The sequence below is a fragment of the Lytechinus pictus genome, chromosome 17, assembly GCF_037042905.1.
Source record: "Lytechinus pictus isolate F3 Inbred chromosome 17, Lp3.0, whole genome shotgun sequence".
Classification (NCBI taxonomy): Eukaryota; Metazoa; Echinodermata; class Echinoidea; order Temnopleuroida; family Toxopneustidae; genus Lytechinus; species Lytechinus pictus.
Genome location: NC_087261.1, coordinates 2,671,014 through 2,689,789, shown reverse-complemented (window position 1 = coordinate 2,689,789; position 18,776 = coordinate 2,671,014). Strand labels below are relative to the sequence as shown.

Here is an 18,776-nt window from a genome sequence, read left to right as displayed (position 1 = left end):
TTCTAAGGACGGTGACTTTTCGAAAAATTCCAAAAGAAGCTAAATCCAAAAATATTAATAAAGATTGTAGAATTATGTTATTTTCAGCAAAATTTGCACTGATTGTGTAAACTTGTATCCAGAACATGTACTCAATAGATTGAATACATAACTTTATGTAAAACAGGAAAAAAAATAACGGTATAGTGAATTTAGCTCCTTTTGGAGCAAAACTGTTTTGGATTAAGCTCCTTTGGAACAAAACTCAAATTTGCAATCAATTTTTGCCAACTTAAAAAAAATCAAATGCGATATGTTGCATTTGATTCCCATGTCTAAGATACATTATATTTGTATCAAAAATTAATTTAGATCGTTTTGGAATCGAGCTCTTCGTATTATATAGATATATATATATACATGTATTTAACTCCCGATACTGAGCGTTGCAACTACTTATTTTTTCTGTTATTTTTGGTCAAAGTGATAGATCTGTCTTTAAACTCACTGTAGAAAACTAGATTAGCACTCCTTGCATTATATGGGACAAGTGTATTCACATTTTTTCTAATCTAGTTTTTTTTTTATATCCCTTCTGTATATCTCTTTAACCTTTTATTTAGCCTTTTCTTATCTGCATTTGTTTTTCATGGAGACTGTTGGTATTCTTAATAATTTTGTCTTTTGCATTTACAGACAACCTCTTTTCCATACTGTATATCTTATATTCTCGGCACATTGTATATGAGTTTATCCTTACTGATTTACCTCATTGATATTGTATATGAATGGATGTATTTGTTTGTGACTTTCAGTGGAAAGAAAATAGACTTAAACTTGAAACTAGATTACGCCCAATAATCATGATAATGACAAAAACTAAAAGAAAGTTCGATTGATAATTAGAAGCACGGTTATGTAGACTGTTTTGTACCATTAAAAGAATCCTTGCACATGTTGGGTTTTAGTTTTGTTTTCCCCGATAACAATTGCTTGGATGCTCACATGACTGACAATTTTGCCTTCACTGGTCGTGCATGAGACAATCGTGTTAATAGAGACCAAATGATATTGTCGTATCCACTGAATACTTCCTCATCAGTGGTCGAGGGGGGAAGGCTCGGTTATCACGGTTATACAAGGTGTGAAGTATCCCTAGTAATGAGGACAGTGGTTTTGTGCCATCGTGGCAAAGCTTTAAAGTTTCCCAATACATGGACTTGATTTTACAAAGAAAAGACATTTAACAAATTGTTTTCGTCATCGATTTTCCGCCACCAAGAGGCGAGGTTATCATTTTTGTGCAACATGGCGCTTTTCGGTCGTTGGAGTAATGGTGTCGTCGCGTGTTTGATTCAGCAATTGATCATTTTTGTTTCAAGCGAGACAATTGCTACCCCGGGTGCCTTGGACCCTCTTTGTAATGATTATTCAGCTAATCGTACTTCCGGATGTGAGTCTCAACTGCCACTTTCTTTTACAGACGATCGAGATCTTGTTTTAATCTTATATTTATGACAATGTTATGGATTCAATTTGTAGGCTATTTTCTATCCAGAAAATGATGAATATGGGTATTAAAATTGTTTTTATCTGTACTGTATCACGAACTTCAAGAAAGGATGCAACGTATTCAGTGCGATACAGTTGAGTCCGATTCATGCGCATAATCCTACGCTTACCAACCGACTTCAGATGCCGACATGTATTTATTTCGTGTTTTGAAATCAAACAAACTGTTGGTTTATTTTAATTTTTAAATTCATTCTTACAAGTTGACTGGCTACGGCCAGTAAACATGATATCCCATGTACAGGATACCTTGGTCACATTTGCTCTACGGCGGCCGTAGATACCTGAATTCGAGAGATTTCTGCGGTGGCCGCAGGGTCGACGTACGGCGGAGTCCTACTTTTTACAGGCCGAAGGGGTGGCCGTAGAATTTTAACTTGGAGTTATAACATTTTTTCTTTTCTACGCTTGCCGTAGAAATTAGACTTGCCGTAGGCATGTCTAATTTCTACGGCAAGCGTAGAAAAGAAAATGCCGTAGGCATGGCGTAGAACGGTCTACGGCGGCCGTACGTCGAGCAAACGGTGGCCGTGCGGCTGCCCTCGTGTTTTTCTTCCCTCCTTTCCCCTTCTCCTTTTGTGTTATCTGCTCGGGAGCCACCAGGCGCGTATTTATAATTTTGCACCTCGGGGGCCCCGACCTATAATTTTGGCCCATATGCATGTGTACTTTTTCGGGAAAAAATGGTGAACCCTCCTCGTCAGGCAAACAGGTGCCTTAAATGCATGTTGAATTATCTTATTTCATAATCACATGAAAGAGGGCAACTACAGACCACTTTTTTAATGATGACTTAATAACAAGCAAACTATCCATGAATATGCAATACCACTTTTTTTAGAACAAATGTGACCAGGAAGCACAGATATTGCCCTTTCACCAGCGGCTAACTTTGGTAAAATATGACGTTATTATAATTATCATTATTATTATTATCAGGGGGAGTTAAATGCTGATTTTTGTTGTTGTTTCCTAGGGTGTAGTTCTTACTTAAGACTAACGCATTTAGTAACATCTTAACTTTATTCATACAAACAAGTTAACATGGTTAAGGGAGATTTATTTCATAAGTCCAAATAAATAATGCGAACGAGATTTTTGATAGCTTCTGTATAGACCTGAAAATAGAATATTCTGAGAAGTGTTGTAAGGATGAGCAGGATGGGTATCTATCTATCTGTCAGGGCGAGCTGAAAATTGTCTATATTCCAAAATGACCCAAAGTTTGGAAATTCTAAGCATTAATGGTAATCATGAACAGGATGGGCACTTAAAAATTATTCGATGCGAGCGCGAAGCGCGAGCTGAACTTTTTTTATATTCCGTTCCATAACTAGACATTCTACGCAATTTAGGTAATCATTAACAGGATGTCATCTAACTATCATTCGATGCGAGCGCGAAGCGCGAATCACACCAAAGGTCGAATTTGCCCCCCCCCCCCTTCCTAAGTCGAACATTACTGATCGTATAACATTCAGATCAGTGTCGAACATTAATTTGGCGACCCCCCCCCCCTTCCTAGGTCGAACATCAATTTGGCGCCCCCGCACTTTTATTACACCTCCCCCTTTTCTCTTCTCTCCTTTTCCCTTCTTCTTGTTTCCTTCTCTCTTTCTTTTCTCTTTCTCTTCTTTCTCCCTCCTTTTTTATCTCCCTTTTCTTTCCCTTTCTTTCCTCCCTCTTTTTGGCGCCCCCTTTTCGCCTACCCGGGGGCCCAGGCCCCGAACCCTCCCCCCTCCCCCCTCCCTCCTCCCCAGAATACACACTTGGGCATGGTGCGACACTTTGAAAACTTTCTAAAATGAAACGTCTAATATAAAATATCATGATGAATGTGACAAGCAATTCATGGTATACCATAGAGATGTCTCTCTGGGTATACTCACTGTATAGTCCCCCTGCGGCCGCCGTGAGGGCGCCTTGCGGCCACCTCGCGTCTGCCGTAGTATTTGTCAAAAACCTACGGCCAGCGCAGGGTCGCCCTAGGGCGGCCGTACGTCATGATTTCAAGGACAGACGTCAGCCGCAGATTTTTTCCCCATAAATAAAAAAATACGCCGTGCGGCGACCGTAACATATGTGACCGCTAGAGTAAGTGGCCGTGGAAATTCTGAGGCGACCGTAGAATTGCTACTCGCCGTATAAATTTTAGAATCTACGGCGGCCGTAGCAAATGTGACCAAGGTTCTTAGAGTCTCCGCCCTGGTCCTTGCGTGGATTGATCCGTGGTTCTATGATGTAAGCTTCAAGATTCCAAAAAAAATACCACACTTTTCTCAGCGTTGTCTTTTACAGTCCCGCGCTTGAAATGTAAAATAACTTTCATTTGCATGATTAATTGTTGCATTAAGGGTTAAGGTGTGTTTTAAATCGTACTCTCGACGTTAAAAAGTGAAGCAAACGTTGTGACAAATTACTTTAGGTCTATTCTTGTCTAGATAGATATCAATAATTTTTGCACCTGAAAAGATATAATCTTACATATATTTAGTCTCGTTTATTTCCTCTCCTCAGATATGGAATACATTGGTTGTTTCAACTATACTTGTATTGAGACGGTTAGAACTTCAAATGTCACTGATATAGACGAATGTACCAGCCAATGTAAAGATGGTAACCATTCCTCCTCAGCCTTATCACTTGGATACTTGTGTTCCTGTGGAAACTTTACCTGTCAAATAAAGAATCGAATGTGCGATAGAAAATGTGGTATTCCCTGTGAAAAAAGCCCCGCAGATGTCCTTTGGCCATGCGGGGGTATAGGATTCTATCAAGTATATAGAAGCGGTAAGATCCGTCGAAGTATTTTTGTACTGTCGTACAGAATGAGGTGGCTCTGCCCTCTCCTCGCCCCCCCCCCCCCCCTCACAAAAATAAACAAAACAAATAGAGAAAGGAAATGAAAATTGTCCAAAGTGATATTATTTGTTGAAAACTATGTCAACACACATCATAAAATTAGATTTGTCATTATTTGGTAAAAGGCCGAAAAGTTTTGCTCGCTCATCATATTTTTTTCCGCATGCATTGCATATGCCTTGACGTGGCCCTAGAAACTTTTGGCTCTTTTACACAGTGACTTATTATATTGACTAGATTCAGATAACAATGCAAATAATCAATTCGTTGAACGTTTTGATAACCGCAGCATTTGAAAATACTTCATCCATCTTTAATGGATTTTGGATGTAAACATATTGCTTTGATGTGTTTTAAAAGATTATGAGTTTGTTTATCTGCTTGTTTTCCCGATATATCATACTTAACAGTATTTAATGTTTTGTGTTTGCTTAATACTTTTACGCAATTAAGATTGTTTATTAATTGTTATGAGGCATATCTTAATTGATTTTCTGACATATCTTCAAGTTGACTTAATTAAAATCATATCGTTTGTTTATTTTTTCAGGCACATTTGAGAATGAAGCATCAGGTATGTTTACAGATTACGATAAATGATTATTAAAAGGTATCTCATATTTTAAACATTTTATTTCTTTTTAATCAATATAATTGATATATTATTCGAGGTATTCTGTTTAAATATTATTAATTTTTCTGTTTTTAATACTATTATCAGTTTCTTCCATCTTCTCAGGAACAATTTGTAACGGGAGTAGATGAGGTAATATTTTCACAAAATTGGTGCTAATTCTCACTAAGTTTCAATTTGAAAATGCAATAATGCCCTCCTTATCGGCTCCGTTAAACTGTTTAACATGTTTACACATTTGGCACTAAGAATAATTCCCGAATACGACTATTTACCATCATAGATCGAATAGGTTTTGTCAGAATTATGCTAACACCTGCCTTTGGCAAGCTTTGCTACTTGTCAAAATTGTGAATTATGTCATCTACCATTCAAATTTTACCTATTAGTAAAAGCTGTTGATTCTTTGTAAGAAAAAAATAAACAAAATTTCCTGTTTCCCTTCTATTGGTAATTTTTTTTTCTTTCAGAAGGTTAGTTAACACTTATCTTATGATAGTGATCATTATGATTGTATATTAAAGAGTGCCATCGTTTTCTTTAGCGCTTTGCATATTTGAAAAAAAAAATGGTTTTAAACAAATATCGTATATTTTATTTCGTTTACCCCTAGATCCCCCAGGTAACAAGATTTTGATATTAGCTATCGTATGTGGTGGGATCGTAGTTACAACGTGCTTCGTATGCTTCTTCGTTTCAATAAGTGAAAGGTACACCCATAGTTATTCCATGTTTGAGTAAAATATCATATGCAGGGGCCCCTGATTACAAGCTGTGCTTCTTTGGGGTCCCAAACCTGTCATTTGTTTCAGTTCTTTATAATGTAACCATTTATTTTGTTTGTACTTTGTTCTCCTTTGACTGGTTTGAATAAATTCAATTCAACATATTGTGGAAGTGAGAGAGATTAGTCATTCGTGAGAGTATCCTGTCATGCAATACTTTGATGAATATTACGAGTAAGAAATATATTTTAAAATATGCATCGTATCCCCGTATTTATTTAATAGAGCTGTGTAATAACTTTATCGAAAGTTTGCGACTTGCATCTTTTAAATGCAAACGAAAGAATGGAAAGAATACAGAAAAAATCACACCCACACACACACACACACACACACAAGATGCTGAGTTGAACAAGCGGTGCAAGAAATTTTGATTTCAACAAAATAAAAGTAAACTTTTGGGTTTTACGATTTGTTGCTGCTGTTGATTTTGATAAATAAGAATCGTTAGATAACCACTGCTAGAAAAACATAAATCATATTTTGCACATTTTTAATATAAGCCTACACTAGCAAGATATAATTCAGACTTTATCGTGCTTACAGTAGTCTTACGGTAGATGCACACTAAGGATTTTTTTTGGCGAATGAACATTATTTGAAATAAGTGCAAATGTTAGGGTCAATAGAACTCTTTTATTTATTTATTCTTTCTTTCTTTCTTCTTATTTTGATTTCTCTCTTTCTTTCTTCATTTTATTTCTTTCTTTATTAATACCTAGGTATTATATCAGTCACTGTATCCTGATTCTCTAAAATGCCTTTTTGTTCATGTAAGGATTCGAGTAGTCTCATCCCATGTCACCTTCCTCACCCAGAAGCTGTACCTTGCGTAGGATTGCATCTCAGAGGTTCATTTCAGTTTTTGAAAGCCATAGATTCAACTCTTAGTGTGGTATTTACTGTATCTAAAAATCACTGTATCATAATTTCATATTCAAGCGAAAGAAAGGCCTAAATGTATGTTTGCTTTCATTTTATTCATTCGAATAGGAGACGTAAGAGGAGACACGCCAGAGAGCAAACCGATAGCTCCACGCCAACAGAACTTACATCTCAACCCCAAAGACCTCAGAGTGTGAGCAATATCTACAGTATTGCAGGACCCAGTCGACATCATCTTGTTAACACCAGCAATGGATATTCTGTTTCAGAGTTAACTTTGTCGTCTGAAGACACGTATGATCACACCACTTCGTCTGATCGCATCCAGAGCAGAAGGGGCAATCGTCAAGGATCCCACTCGTTACCACGGGGTCTCCAGCCAAGTTCTGCACATTCAATGCGAAATCCGACAGGCATGCAGAATGTCACAGAAGATAGGGGAAAATGTCAAGGGGGTGGCTCAATCCCCGAGTTTTGTTGCTCAGATCGTAAACACGGCGTGCAATGCAGCTGCAGGAAGAGAAGGCGTCAAGGAGGGTCCGGATCCGATCAGCGAACCCCTGGTGCATACTCCAACAGGCGTGTAGGGTCGGTGAAATGGTCAGATAAACGGTCATACGGGGCTGATGGAAGTGTCAATGATTCACGGGGAAGGTGGCCGAGGGAGGTTGCACGGGAACCAAGAAAACCTTCGGTAGGAGAAGCGGGTAGAGGTCCAAGAAGAGATGCCCACCTGCAGAAAAGTTCGAAGAGTAGTAAAGAAATGTCAGCCAGCTCTAAGAAAAGGAGTATGCTGGCCCTACCTTGTGAAAGAGATACCGTAGGAAACAACAGTGAAGGGAGAAGTAACCAACGACCACCACCACGATCCGACGACAATCCTCCACCCATTATTCACCGAGTTGAGAAGCCAGAAGCTGTCGAAAACGATGATATGCCTGGTGAATATTATCATACATTAGAGCCTGACCAAGGAGAAAAAACAGTGGGGGAAATGAATGAGGGACAACAGTTCTCCAGCTCGGAGTACTTCGTCCTAGAGCCTAGTGAATACTCGATTGAACAATCAGAGCCATGTTCTGCGATGAAAGCAAATGGCCACCAAGGCTCCAAAGACACTCCTACCTGTTCAGGGTCTTCTGACCAACAGTATGACTATGCAGCAATTCCAGGGCAGAGTAACCTTAGATTCTTACCTTGTACATGTAAGCATAGGCAAGCTAATCGCAACGAAGTGGGTGGAGATAATGGGATGATTGATAATATTCTTTATGATCCATCTTAGAAATTCGTTTTCTGCTACTTTCGAGATATTTGCAAATGATACCCCCAATCTCCCACCACATTTACAAGCATTTTGCGCGCAAAAACAGTGATACTTGGACCTTATCAAGTCATAACCAGAAGATTCGAGCATAATTATTTGTACATAGCCATGAAACTGTAATGTATATAGGCCTACCTGTAGCGGTAATGATCCCAATACTTACATGAAATTATTCTTTTAAGAGATAATTTCAAATATTTATGACAACATATTATGTACAGTATACAATATGTGGTGCATTGTGAGATTATCAGCACAAGACTTTACAAGTAAACTTCATGGATTTCTAGAAAAGACTTGCATTATGCTAATCGAAATGTAAATAACCATCATGTTCAGTATTTATAAAGCACTCACTCATCATTCTATTAGAATTATGTGGCCAGAGTGGCAAAGAAGAGTTTGTAAACAGTATTAACCTAATTTTCAAAGCATATTAATCCTGGGCTCCGTAACTCAAAGGTTTGCGATGAATCGCAAATATGAGAGAACCGCACTGATTGGTGCCCGGTCAGTATTTTAAACCGAGAGCGCATGCAACGATGATCTTGATTGGTCATTGGTATTTTTTGTGATTGGTTGCAAACCTTTCTGTTACGGAGCCCATGCAGCGGGGCAATTATAGCCGGGGTAATATTATGCAGTCCTTTCCTGTTTTGTTTCCATTTTATTGAATTACATCGTTTTAATATACGTTGTTCGTATTGACAGTATTTGCATGTACATTATATCGGACAGCAAGAAATACCACTCTTTATATAGGCCTAGTGCATGAATGTAGAAAGCAATGTAAAGAGTGGAAATTTTTCGCTGTCCCTTAAAGAAAATACAATACGCTCTGATACTGCACCTGGAAATCATGGCCAAAATGCTATCCACTAAAATGCATTACATAGATAATAAACAATGTATCTTATCGGATTTCGCATGATATTTATTGATTTTTCATTCAAATACGTTAACATTAGGTATAATATTACTCTATAGGTTACATATGGCTGGACTGCAATTTCAAAAGAATAAGAAGGCCTAAATATAGTCCTACCAGAGGCGGCGTCAGGATATTTTGAAGGAATGGGCAAGGTGACGTCATTTTCCCCTCAGTTAAATGATAGCAGTATAGTTGAACAAAACCCTATTGTCTCGCTTTATAGCACATTTTCATGACTTTCTGTTTTAACCTCCTTTTTTCTCATGTTGTTCCTTAGAGATTCATTTGTGGTGGTCACCCCCCCCCCCCCCCATCCCAGAGCATAGCGTATCCTCTGAATAACGCCCAAACAAATCGATTTGCCGACAGGTATAATGCAATATGATAATGTTTTATACGTATTTAAAACTTCTGTGTTGTCATGGTTGTGCAGCGTGTTTTGTCATGCACTTAGACATCCATTGAGTGGGTTATTTTCGTTGTTTCGCCCAAGTTAAATATTATGTATGAGTAATAAATACACCAGTTAGTTTTGGTTTCTATGTAACTAGCCCATTATGGTGAACACAAAGAAATAAAAAGATAAATGTTTAAAGTGTTTTAATGTGAAAATGATGATCTCGTGCTTTCAAATATTAAATTGGTATTGCTTCCCGATATCTTGAAATGTTTGTTGGATTTGTTCTGCGTAAGCATGTGCCTTTTCCTTTTCTTTCCATTTATTTTATTTCATTTATTTTTATATTTTGCGGTTGGGGCGGTTGGTCTTAAATTCCACCGAGGTTCATTTTGCTGAAACAAGACCCGTAATAGGAAATGACATGTACAATATCATTTTGCAAAAATGAATATAGATTAATTAGAAGTGTTGTCCGTGTACAGGTTCCATGACATTTCAACAATTCAACCATGGGTTTAAAGGGGAATCCAACCTTTGCCATAAAATATTGTGTTGGGAAGGAGACAAATAAATTAAACAGGATGGTGAAAATTTGAAAGAAATCGGACAAGCAATAAGAAAGTTATAGCTGCTTTAAAATTGAGATCACTAATAGTATGTAGATTTCAAATTGGCAACTGGGTAAGTAAATTATGACAAGGGGCAAGGACAACTTTTCCATAGGCCATGTACTTTATTATCAGGGATTTGTGGTTTTCTCCTAAGTACCCATTCCCCTGGGGCAGTAATCTAAATATAACCCAGGTAGTATTTTGTTTAATGTCCTCATGAAAGAAAAATATAATTTTAAATAAAACTTTTGGGAAAAATGACATTTTAGCCATAATATGTATTGGAGCACATGGAAGAGTAGTCCTTGCCTTACATCACTATGACATCCCATATGCGGCCAATTTGAAGTTGCCATGAGTATAGTGATTACCAATATCTACAACTTTTAAAAATTCATAACTTTCTTGTTGTTTGTCCAATACTGTTCAAACTTTCACCTATCAACTTATCTGATTTTCTTTTTCTCATAAAAACAAGTTTTTATTTGGGTTGGATTCCCCTTTAACACTATATCCTACCCTAAACCCAACATAAAACCCTATTCCAACCCCGACGCTACATCTTAGACGAAGTTGAGCCCGTAGCAATTGATGCAGGAGCAAATGTCGTATCACCCCCATGTACATGGTGTATAATAGCACAGAGTTCTTGACAACTATATACAGAACACTTGAAAAAGCTCAAGCATTTCATTAGGTTGAAAGGAAATTCAGAAAGTATAGATAAAGTAAACTAAATGCAATATGATCCTGAAGTTTCCCATCATATTGTCGATCGGTTGTATGGAGCTATTTTTTAGTTTTAGTTTCGATATGAATATTAGATAGAACGTCATTCATTGGTTATAATAGTCATGGCTGAAAAACACAAGATTCTGACGTGGATTACAATATACTAGTAGTGGTCAGGTTGACCTTTAGGGTTAACAAAATAATTTTGCTAAGTGTTCGAACTTTTTCATTCTTATTTTCAACCCTTTTTCCCGGAACGTCATAATTGAGAAGGCGAAGCGACCGTGCTTGCCACGTTACATGTGTTTTTCCTTCTTTTTTTTTTTTTTTTTTTGGGGGGGGTGTATTTGTTTTCGTTTTGAGATTGAAGATAACATGCACGATCAAGTGCACATTTTACATCAGTTTTCTTTAATCAATAATAAATAAAGGACTTGAAATTTGATCGGAGCAAAAGTCCGTCAAGCTACACACGGGCATGATTTCATGGATATACACAATCATATATGATACCTTTTTAGACAATGAAAGTTCTATAGGCCTATATTAGGAACCTGTTCTCTTGAATATAATTTCATAGAAACAATTGGAAATATATGAACACTTTTCGAAAGCCTTTAAGTGATCAAGTACATTTATCATTTTACTTCCGTCACGTCTCAAATCTCGTATTAAAATGTAGTCTAGAGACTTTATACTCAAATGTTATTTGGAACAATTCAATTGTATTGAAAAGTGAGGATAATGTTACTCTTACGGTAGATTTAGTCCCATTAATATTTGTGTGTGTGTGTGTGTGTTTGTTTGTTTAATAACTATGACTGCCTGACTTTACGAAGAAATGTTTGGTGGTAAAGTGTGAAAATAATATTGAAGGCTGACATACTTCAGCCTAGCGATGAGCGTGCTCAGGAGCCCTTCCTATATATCAAGAACCACTTTCACGTGATATCTACTTATAGAGTGATGTATGACTATCGAATGATACTGTGTTTAGATCCCCTATTCAGCAGTTAGCTTACTATCAGAGCAGGTTAATATACAGTGCGTCCCATAAAAAGGAAACCGGGATACCCATGTCTCTTTTCTTCAAAGGAAAATGAATCATGATATTTAATTTACATCATCATACCATACAATTGTTCTTCCATATTTTGATATCTAATGTGAGACAAACACTTCACGCATTAATGACTATGAGCAAGACCAGTTTGAAATTTTAATGCGAAATCAGGTTGAACAGAAAAGTTGAACAAGATTGGTTCGTGATACGACGACCATGCTTATTCGACGATTGGCTCATTAGCCTTTCTTTTGTATTCTTTGTTGAGTTTCTCTCACTGATCCCTGAAAGAGAGTATATTCAGATTCACACGTGAGTTTCTTCGCAAATCATTTCTGATTTCTGACACGTTTTTAATCTGCCATGCGCGATTTTCTATATGTTGGTCTCATATATCTAAATTGGGAGTTTACACTTAACTTAAATATCAAAACATATTTCATAATTATGATATCTGTCTCTAAAAACGGGTTTCCTTTTTGTGGAACGCACTGTATAGGAGAAATTTGAATAAGTGATGAGATAAATTATTGACTTAAAGATAAATTCCAGTTTTGGTAACGATCTAAAAATGACTTTTTACAGAATCTGATATAATGACCACCAAAGTGTCTGTTTATATGAATAAAAAATATGTGCCAAAGGATTCTGGAAGAAATTGTGTAATTGCTGAGAAATAAGCAAAATAAGCGCGGATTCGGTCACTTCCGTCGGGTCTTTATTTTAGCAATAATAATACACTGTCCCACGTGTGCCTATCTGTGTTGGTGATCTTCAGTGTGAACATTTTTCAGCGTAGATTTCAAGATTTTACAAAGTTCAGTTTATGTAACCGTACCAGATCTAGATCCTCGATGATATACTGACAATTAAGCCTTGTTTTACAGACCTTCTCATGAAATCAGTGTTTACTGCAAATACTGGAATTTCTCTTTAAAGTAACTCGTGGTTTGATCACCAGTTTCGCTTTCCCGTTAATCATTATACCCATGGTATCAATAAAGCGTTTTACTTCTATGTCTTATCTTCAGCTATCATCTATTTCTTTTGCATAATTATTTATCCTTTCATTACGACTCCTTTCATCTCCCCTGCCCTCTACCCTCTTTCTCTTTCTCTCTCTCATACTCAAGTTCAAGTTTATTTAAACCAATCAAACAAGAAACAGAGCTTGTGAAGGAGCCCCTTAATGAAACAAACAAATCAAAACAAAAATTGTGTTATATAGAACATTAATTTGTTGTCATCTTCAACAACTATATAGTTGTATAGTTGTATTTTACAATTTTGTAGTACATGTATGTATGTTATCTTTGTAAAGTCACATGGATTGGAAAGGAAGACCTTCGGGTTTTAGTTATTTAGTTAATCTTTTTCCTTTCCCGGCATCCATGTGACTCTCATATTCCTATTGTTTGTATATGTTGTTTATGTATTTGATTATGCCGAATACATAATAATAATAATAATAATAATAATTACAAAAAGATGGTGATAGAAGAAATTATTCACAGTGATAAACTAGAGAGTAAATAAGAAAAAACTACACATATACTCACACACCCACATAGCCAGCTACAAACACACACCTGCACACACATATAATTAACACTATCATATATATACGCTATGAATCATTTGAAATAATAACAACCAGAGTATTCGCGCTCGTGTTGAATTAAAGGGCATGTTGTTTGTTTAATCATTCATAAATAATATTAAAACAAATACATAATAAGCAGCAGATAAAGATTCATAGCAATTGTATATGTAAGTCATGATAAAATGAAATATAGATTTAGGGTGCTCGAAGGAAAGGATGAAAACAGTTGAACAGGTTACGAATCGTTCAGCATTTGAAAGCTTTAAGTTAAAATGAATTCACTCCAATCTTCTACTTTCAGGTTTCATTGGTCAATAAAATTTAACCGCATTTTCAAAGCTTTTACTTCCCACTTAAAAGATCGCCAATTATAATCAACAAATGGGATTTAGTACCAATTAACACAAATGGCCCTATCACATTTCATTCATCAAAACACGATACAAAACTATATGGTATCTGGAACCTATGAAATAGATTTATTACCAAACTCTTGTGAATCCGAAATCACAATATTTGTAAAATGGTAATTGCTTGCAGAGATCATACATGTATATTTAATGACTTATATTACATTCCCAAGCGGACATCATGTTATTTAGCATAAACATCCAAGGTTTAGCTTATTGCTGAGTATAATTTACCACTTCAAAGATTGTTCTATTTTCATACCAAGTAATGTGAGCCAACGTATATTGAGTAGTCCGAAGCTTGGCTACGACCGCCAACAAAATTTTGAACTTGGATGTTTATTTAAATAAATAAACCTGTCCGGTAGATAAAATCGAACTCTGAGAACAGTTAACATGGTAAAGACCTCATAAAATCGTGCACAAATGTACTAGGGGTATATTGTCTGCTAGTTTGAAACTAAGAAACCGACATGCTATATAATCCACAGAAAATGAGTAAAATTTAAAGCATTGAATGACATCACTCCTTACATGAGGATATCGTTTTACATCATAATGACCAACCGGGACTTTAGAACAACGTATCATAAACATACGATTTGCGCGAAACCTAAGTGATAATGACATTCTTCATCAATTACTTAACTTCATGCCGTATTACTTTAGACGCTAGGAGGATGTTTCTTAATACTTATCCAAGTTAAACTCTTCTCAAAATATTTAGAAATCCAGTTTTACAGGTTCATACTTTATTGGGGTTTTATTGAAAACTCTATAGATTTGAAATTTCAAGGTAAACATTTCACCCTGCAGTGACATCTCTTAAGATAATCACTCAATGCAATTCTAATGTTCTTCATTACATTAATCATTGATTTGCATTGGCAATTGGTGGGTACTACATCATGTTGTAACATTATGTGTTTTATTTCTAATAAATCAGTATGCATTCCATTACAATAACAGTATATTAAGTGGAATGGAATCGTATGAATAGCAGTCGTTAAACGATTTAAAGTATATCCACATGTATTGAACAATATACAGAAAAAATAACAACGCCTGACCAAAAAGAGAGCCCGAGGGACACCATTTGCAATCGACCTGCAACCTAAGACTAGGTTGGGCCGAAAAAAGTGTTCCTTGATGGACATGACATGAAATCAACGGAAATGATTTTGAAGCAAGTTTACGAAGCGAACTCATAAATGTCGTTTATTTGGTCATAGTTTCTTGTCGCATAAGTTATATAGGTTCACATTCCCGTGTTTCCAAAATCTTAAAATCAACGTAATCATTAAAAGTTCTGAATCCGTTGAGTCACTCCTGTTATTACTACAATCCTTTTCTTAATGACGGCAAGCAAGATGTCTGATTAAATGGTGATGATGCTGATATTTCTGCTATGCCTCCATCTGGAATATATGCAACATAAATTATGGGAAAAATATAATCAGAAAATAATTTCCAGAAAATTAACCAATAACAAGTGTTCGATTTAGAAAATGAATCAAAAGTGAACCAATAAAGAATCAATTATTAATTTTATTCACATATTCGATTAATCATACCAAATCTTAATCGATTTCGAAATACTATACGTTTATGACATGTGTAAGCGATGGATATAAATTCATCATTTAAGTTTACACTTAAACAAAAGTGTTGTGATCTACTAGATAGACTTGCATAGTTCGTATACGACTAATGAAGAACGAAACCTCGCAGTGTTGAAGAATATTACTCATTATCTCCCTTTCAATAATTTCTCGGAGGTTTGTACATTCTGGATCGAGGTAATCTTACCTGAAGAGTTTGATGATACTATTAAATTAGTCTCCTTGTTCGGTCCAATTGTCCTATTTGGTTTGGTACCCTCAGTCGCCGGATGACAGCCAGTCTCTGCAGCTTGGATGTGTCTTGGATGATGCTGAATCCCATGCCTTTACAGCTAGCCTGACGACGCCATCGGTTCCCTTGAGGTGCAGTTCATCCCCGGGATGAGCCGTAGGGATTGGTGACATCGTCCCAAAGGAAAGGAACACCCGTCTGATCCGAGGGACTGGTAAAGCAGTACGCTCAGGATGTGCTCAGGATGTGAGTGTACCTTTAGTTGGTGTTACGGGGACGTCAGAAGCTAATCAAACCTGGTGTTATATTCCATGACGATCCCTCAGAGATGACCTGTACCTGTCTTTGGGTCTGAGGATTGAGGGGAGGGGGCGGGGAGCCGGGATAGCGCAATTTACCGCGCAAGATTTTTGTTTAAAACATTTCATCAGAGTCGAACAATGTTCTTCCAAAAGTGAACAAAAGGCGCGGGGTATCACGCACGGGGAACGCACATCTTAGCTGCATGCGACGAGCCGATTTACTTACCTCCTGCACTGGCCACCTGTCAGTGGGATAATACTATCCGGTAGGTCCCACTCTCCCGAACACCGGGAATATGGTTTAAAATGGCCAGAGCAGTTTCATCCATACTTACTAGGTCCAGAACTGCAGATAAGAGGCCCAAGTGTGTGGTACCCCTCTTCGTTTCCTACACCCCCAGCGGTGTCACCAAACCGTAGTTGAGTGACCGGAAGGAAAGAAGCGTGGAAGTCGTTGATGTCGCCTGTGTCTTCCGCCCAGCTGATCGCGTCGTTGTCACAGTTGCAAACCTCAGATGCGCCTAATGTAAAGATAGTATTAAGAGAAATGATATGATGGTATTTGTTCACAGAGTTCACAATAATAAATACTTGATTTTCAAGGCGTTTGCACTGAATTTTTTCAGCTAACACAAAAACATTATAAAAAATTATAATCATGTTACCTAAAGGTTAGGAAAACATAAAATTTCAAAAAGTATGGTCTTTATATGGTAAAAAATCTTCTTGCTTCCTCATATAATATTTAGCCATAATATTTTTAAAATATTTAAAATAATGTTTTTTCGCATTTTGGAAATGTTAGAAAATATGAAACATATATCATAGAGTGAATATTTTTACAAACATTTTTAAAATGATTCATTTGCGAATGTTGAATTAGGCCAAAAGCAGTCAAAAATAAACAATAAATTTGGAACAGATCAGAAATTAACTTATTTTATCTTGTTAACCTCTCTTTGTTAGGAATGTGTAAACGAAATTAGTTTGATGCTGTATACTTACTGCTGCAAGTTCCATCGACACCGCACGAACATGATGAGATACTGTCATTGGCGACTCCGAAATTAGTTCTTGAAGCTCCCAGACGGTCTACAAACCAACCCATGTTATTCTTGAGCAGGGTAGAAGCTTTGGCATCACGGAGACACAAAACAGACAAGAAATATTTAAAAAATAAGTTAATTGAATTGGCTCTTCAGGAACATTATACTTCAGTTTAGAAGTTCAATTTTGAAGCTTTGATTTTTACTTTTCGAATAAAAAATTGGTCTGTTCAGCCGTTTGAATAGTTTCTTTTGTTATTCAAATTGAAAAAAAAACGATTTTATAATGAGATTTTTTAATATACTTTTTAAATGTACTTCTCTATTTTCTTCAGGTGAAATATTCAAATGACAACCACTCTCTTCTTGTTGGCCTGATAATTACTGTTATACCTTGTTCGTATGTACTTTTAACGCACAATCTATCTTTGTGCAACTATTCTGAGAAAAACAAAGACAGTAAGAATCATTCTTCATTCTTCAGAAGGTTTGGTCAATGTAACATACCGATAAACACCAATCAAAATTCTGGTAGATTTCAGGCAATCAAATGGTTGATTTGGTCATTTTGACTGTCAGACATATAAAAAAAAAAAAGAATGCGTTGGTTATTTTTGCCTATCGTTTGTAGGTGTATACTTTCTCTTTCTCTCTCTAATATATTTAATATATATATGTATATTTATTAAGGCCCTATATACACAGAAAAGGCAGACACGTGCGCTAAAATTGTCCTTTGTTATTTATTATAAAACTATAACATTTGTTCCATAAGAGTTTTCTTAAATTATGTGATTCTTACCGTAGCATTCATATTTAATTTCTTGTACACAGGATAGGAACATGACATTGATGTCATTTGAAAAGAGTGATGTAAACTGTTCAATTGTGACGCCATCATAGGTCACCATCTTCTGGTATTCTCCAGCCGAGCCTTTATCGACCACGTGACTGCGGTCTTCAGAGTCGTGATGTATAATCATTTGCGCATGCGTGGAGTTGAAACTTGGATCGCAATAAACTGGATGGGATGGGAAAATGTAAAAGTGATTGAATAGTAAATAAAACGAGAACGGTAAATTCAAAAGTACAAAATTGCTTAAAATAATATAACTTATATAAGTTGCAACAACGTGCAGCCAATTACAGCTGTTACATCATTAATAGTATTTAACAATCGGTCATATTATATAAGAAAGGGAAATGAAGCAAGAATAAGTTACAAGAAATTGGGCCGACGTATTTTAATAATGATAATAATAAAAGTAATAATAATGATAATACTAACGCTCCAGATTCTAGAGAAGAAATAAAGTTATCACAATTCTTTATAATTACGCTGAATAATTTGATTAAAATGCAAAAACAAATAGGTCTACAACAATCACCTTGCATTTGTGGTTAATATCTGCAATCATGTTCTGATTAATAAATCCAAAATACTATTATTTTCCTGAATTATTGAAGCCCTTTGAGAGATGAAAGGGATATATTTTTCAAATTTTATCCTGCTTATGCTTACCTATGAAAGGCTCCTCACCGCCTGGCCCATCAGGATCAATGAGATAATCTCCAGCTATGGACTCGCCGTTCTCTTTGATCTCATAACACGATGATGGAGGTAACGCCCCAGATTCTAGAGAAGAAAAAAAAATCACCATATTTCGTTAAAACTCTCCTTTGAAATAATTACAGTACGATCACAGTGCTGCATATCAACGGTATCTGGCAACCCTTCAGTCCATGATAAGAACTGGCAGCAAAAGATTATTGATCTGAA

General features: G+C 36.3%; 2 protein-coding genes across 2 annotated transcripts in view; one reads left to right on the top strand and one right to left on the bottom strand.

Annotated features, from left to right (window-relative positions):
• Nucleotides 1–1,061: 1,061 nt before the first annotated feature.
• Nucleotides 1,062–9,631, top strand: LOC129280474 (uncharacterized). Its single transcript, XM_054916492.2, has 5 exons — nucleotides 1,062–1,432; nucleotides 4,069–4,341; nucleotides 4,964–4,987; nucleotides 5,661–5,757; nucleotides 6,826–9,631. The coding sequence occupies exons 1-5, from the start codon at nucleotides 1,288–1,290 to the stop codon at nucleotides 8,000–8,002; spliced, it is 1,716 nt and encodes a 571-aa protein (XP_054772467.2). The 5' UTR covers nucleotides 1,062–1,287; the 3' UTR covers nucleotides 8,003–9,631.
• Nucleotides 9,632–13,454: 3,823 nt separating this feature from the next.
• LOC129280583 (uncharacterized) overlaps nucleotides 13,455–18,776 on the bottom strand; it is a 43,283-nt gene continuing 37,961 nt past the window's right edge. The window contains exons 30-34 of the mRNA XM_054916586.2: nucleotides 18,519–18,632; nucleotides 17,799–18,017; nucleotides 16,956–17,081; nucleotides 15,604–16,471; nucleotides 13,455–15,212 (exon numbers count right to left, since the gene is read on the bottom strand). Of these exons, the coding sequence (XP_054772561.2) occupies nucleotides 16,272–16,471; nucleotides 16,956–17,081; nucleotides 17,799–18,017; nucleotides 18,519–18,632 (659 nt within the window). The 3' untranslated portion in view covers nucleotides 13,455–15,212; nucleotides 15,604–16,271. The remainder of the gene's footprint in view (nucleotides 15,213–15,603; nucleotides 16,472–16,955; nucleotides 17,082–17,798; nucleotides 18,018–18,518; nucleotides 18,633–18,776) is intronic.

Excerpts from the sequence above, each read along its gene's own strand:
- LOC129280474 (XM_054916492.2), top strand. The coding sequence starts at position 1,288 with ATGGCGCTTTTCGGTCGTTGGAGTAATGGTGTCGTCGCGTGTTTGATT. Across the intron at positions 4,342-4,963 it reads CTATCAAGTATATAGAAGCG|GCACATTTGAGAATGAAGCA; the intron begins GTAAGATCCGTC and ends TTATTTTTTCAG. Across the intron at positions 4,988-5,660 it reads ATTTGAGAATGAAGCATCAG|ATCCCCCAGGTAACAAGATT; the intron begins GTATGTTTACAG and ends GTTTACCCCTAG.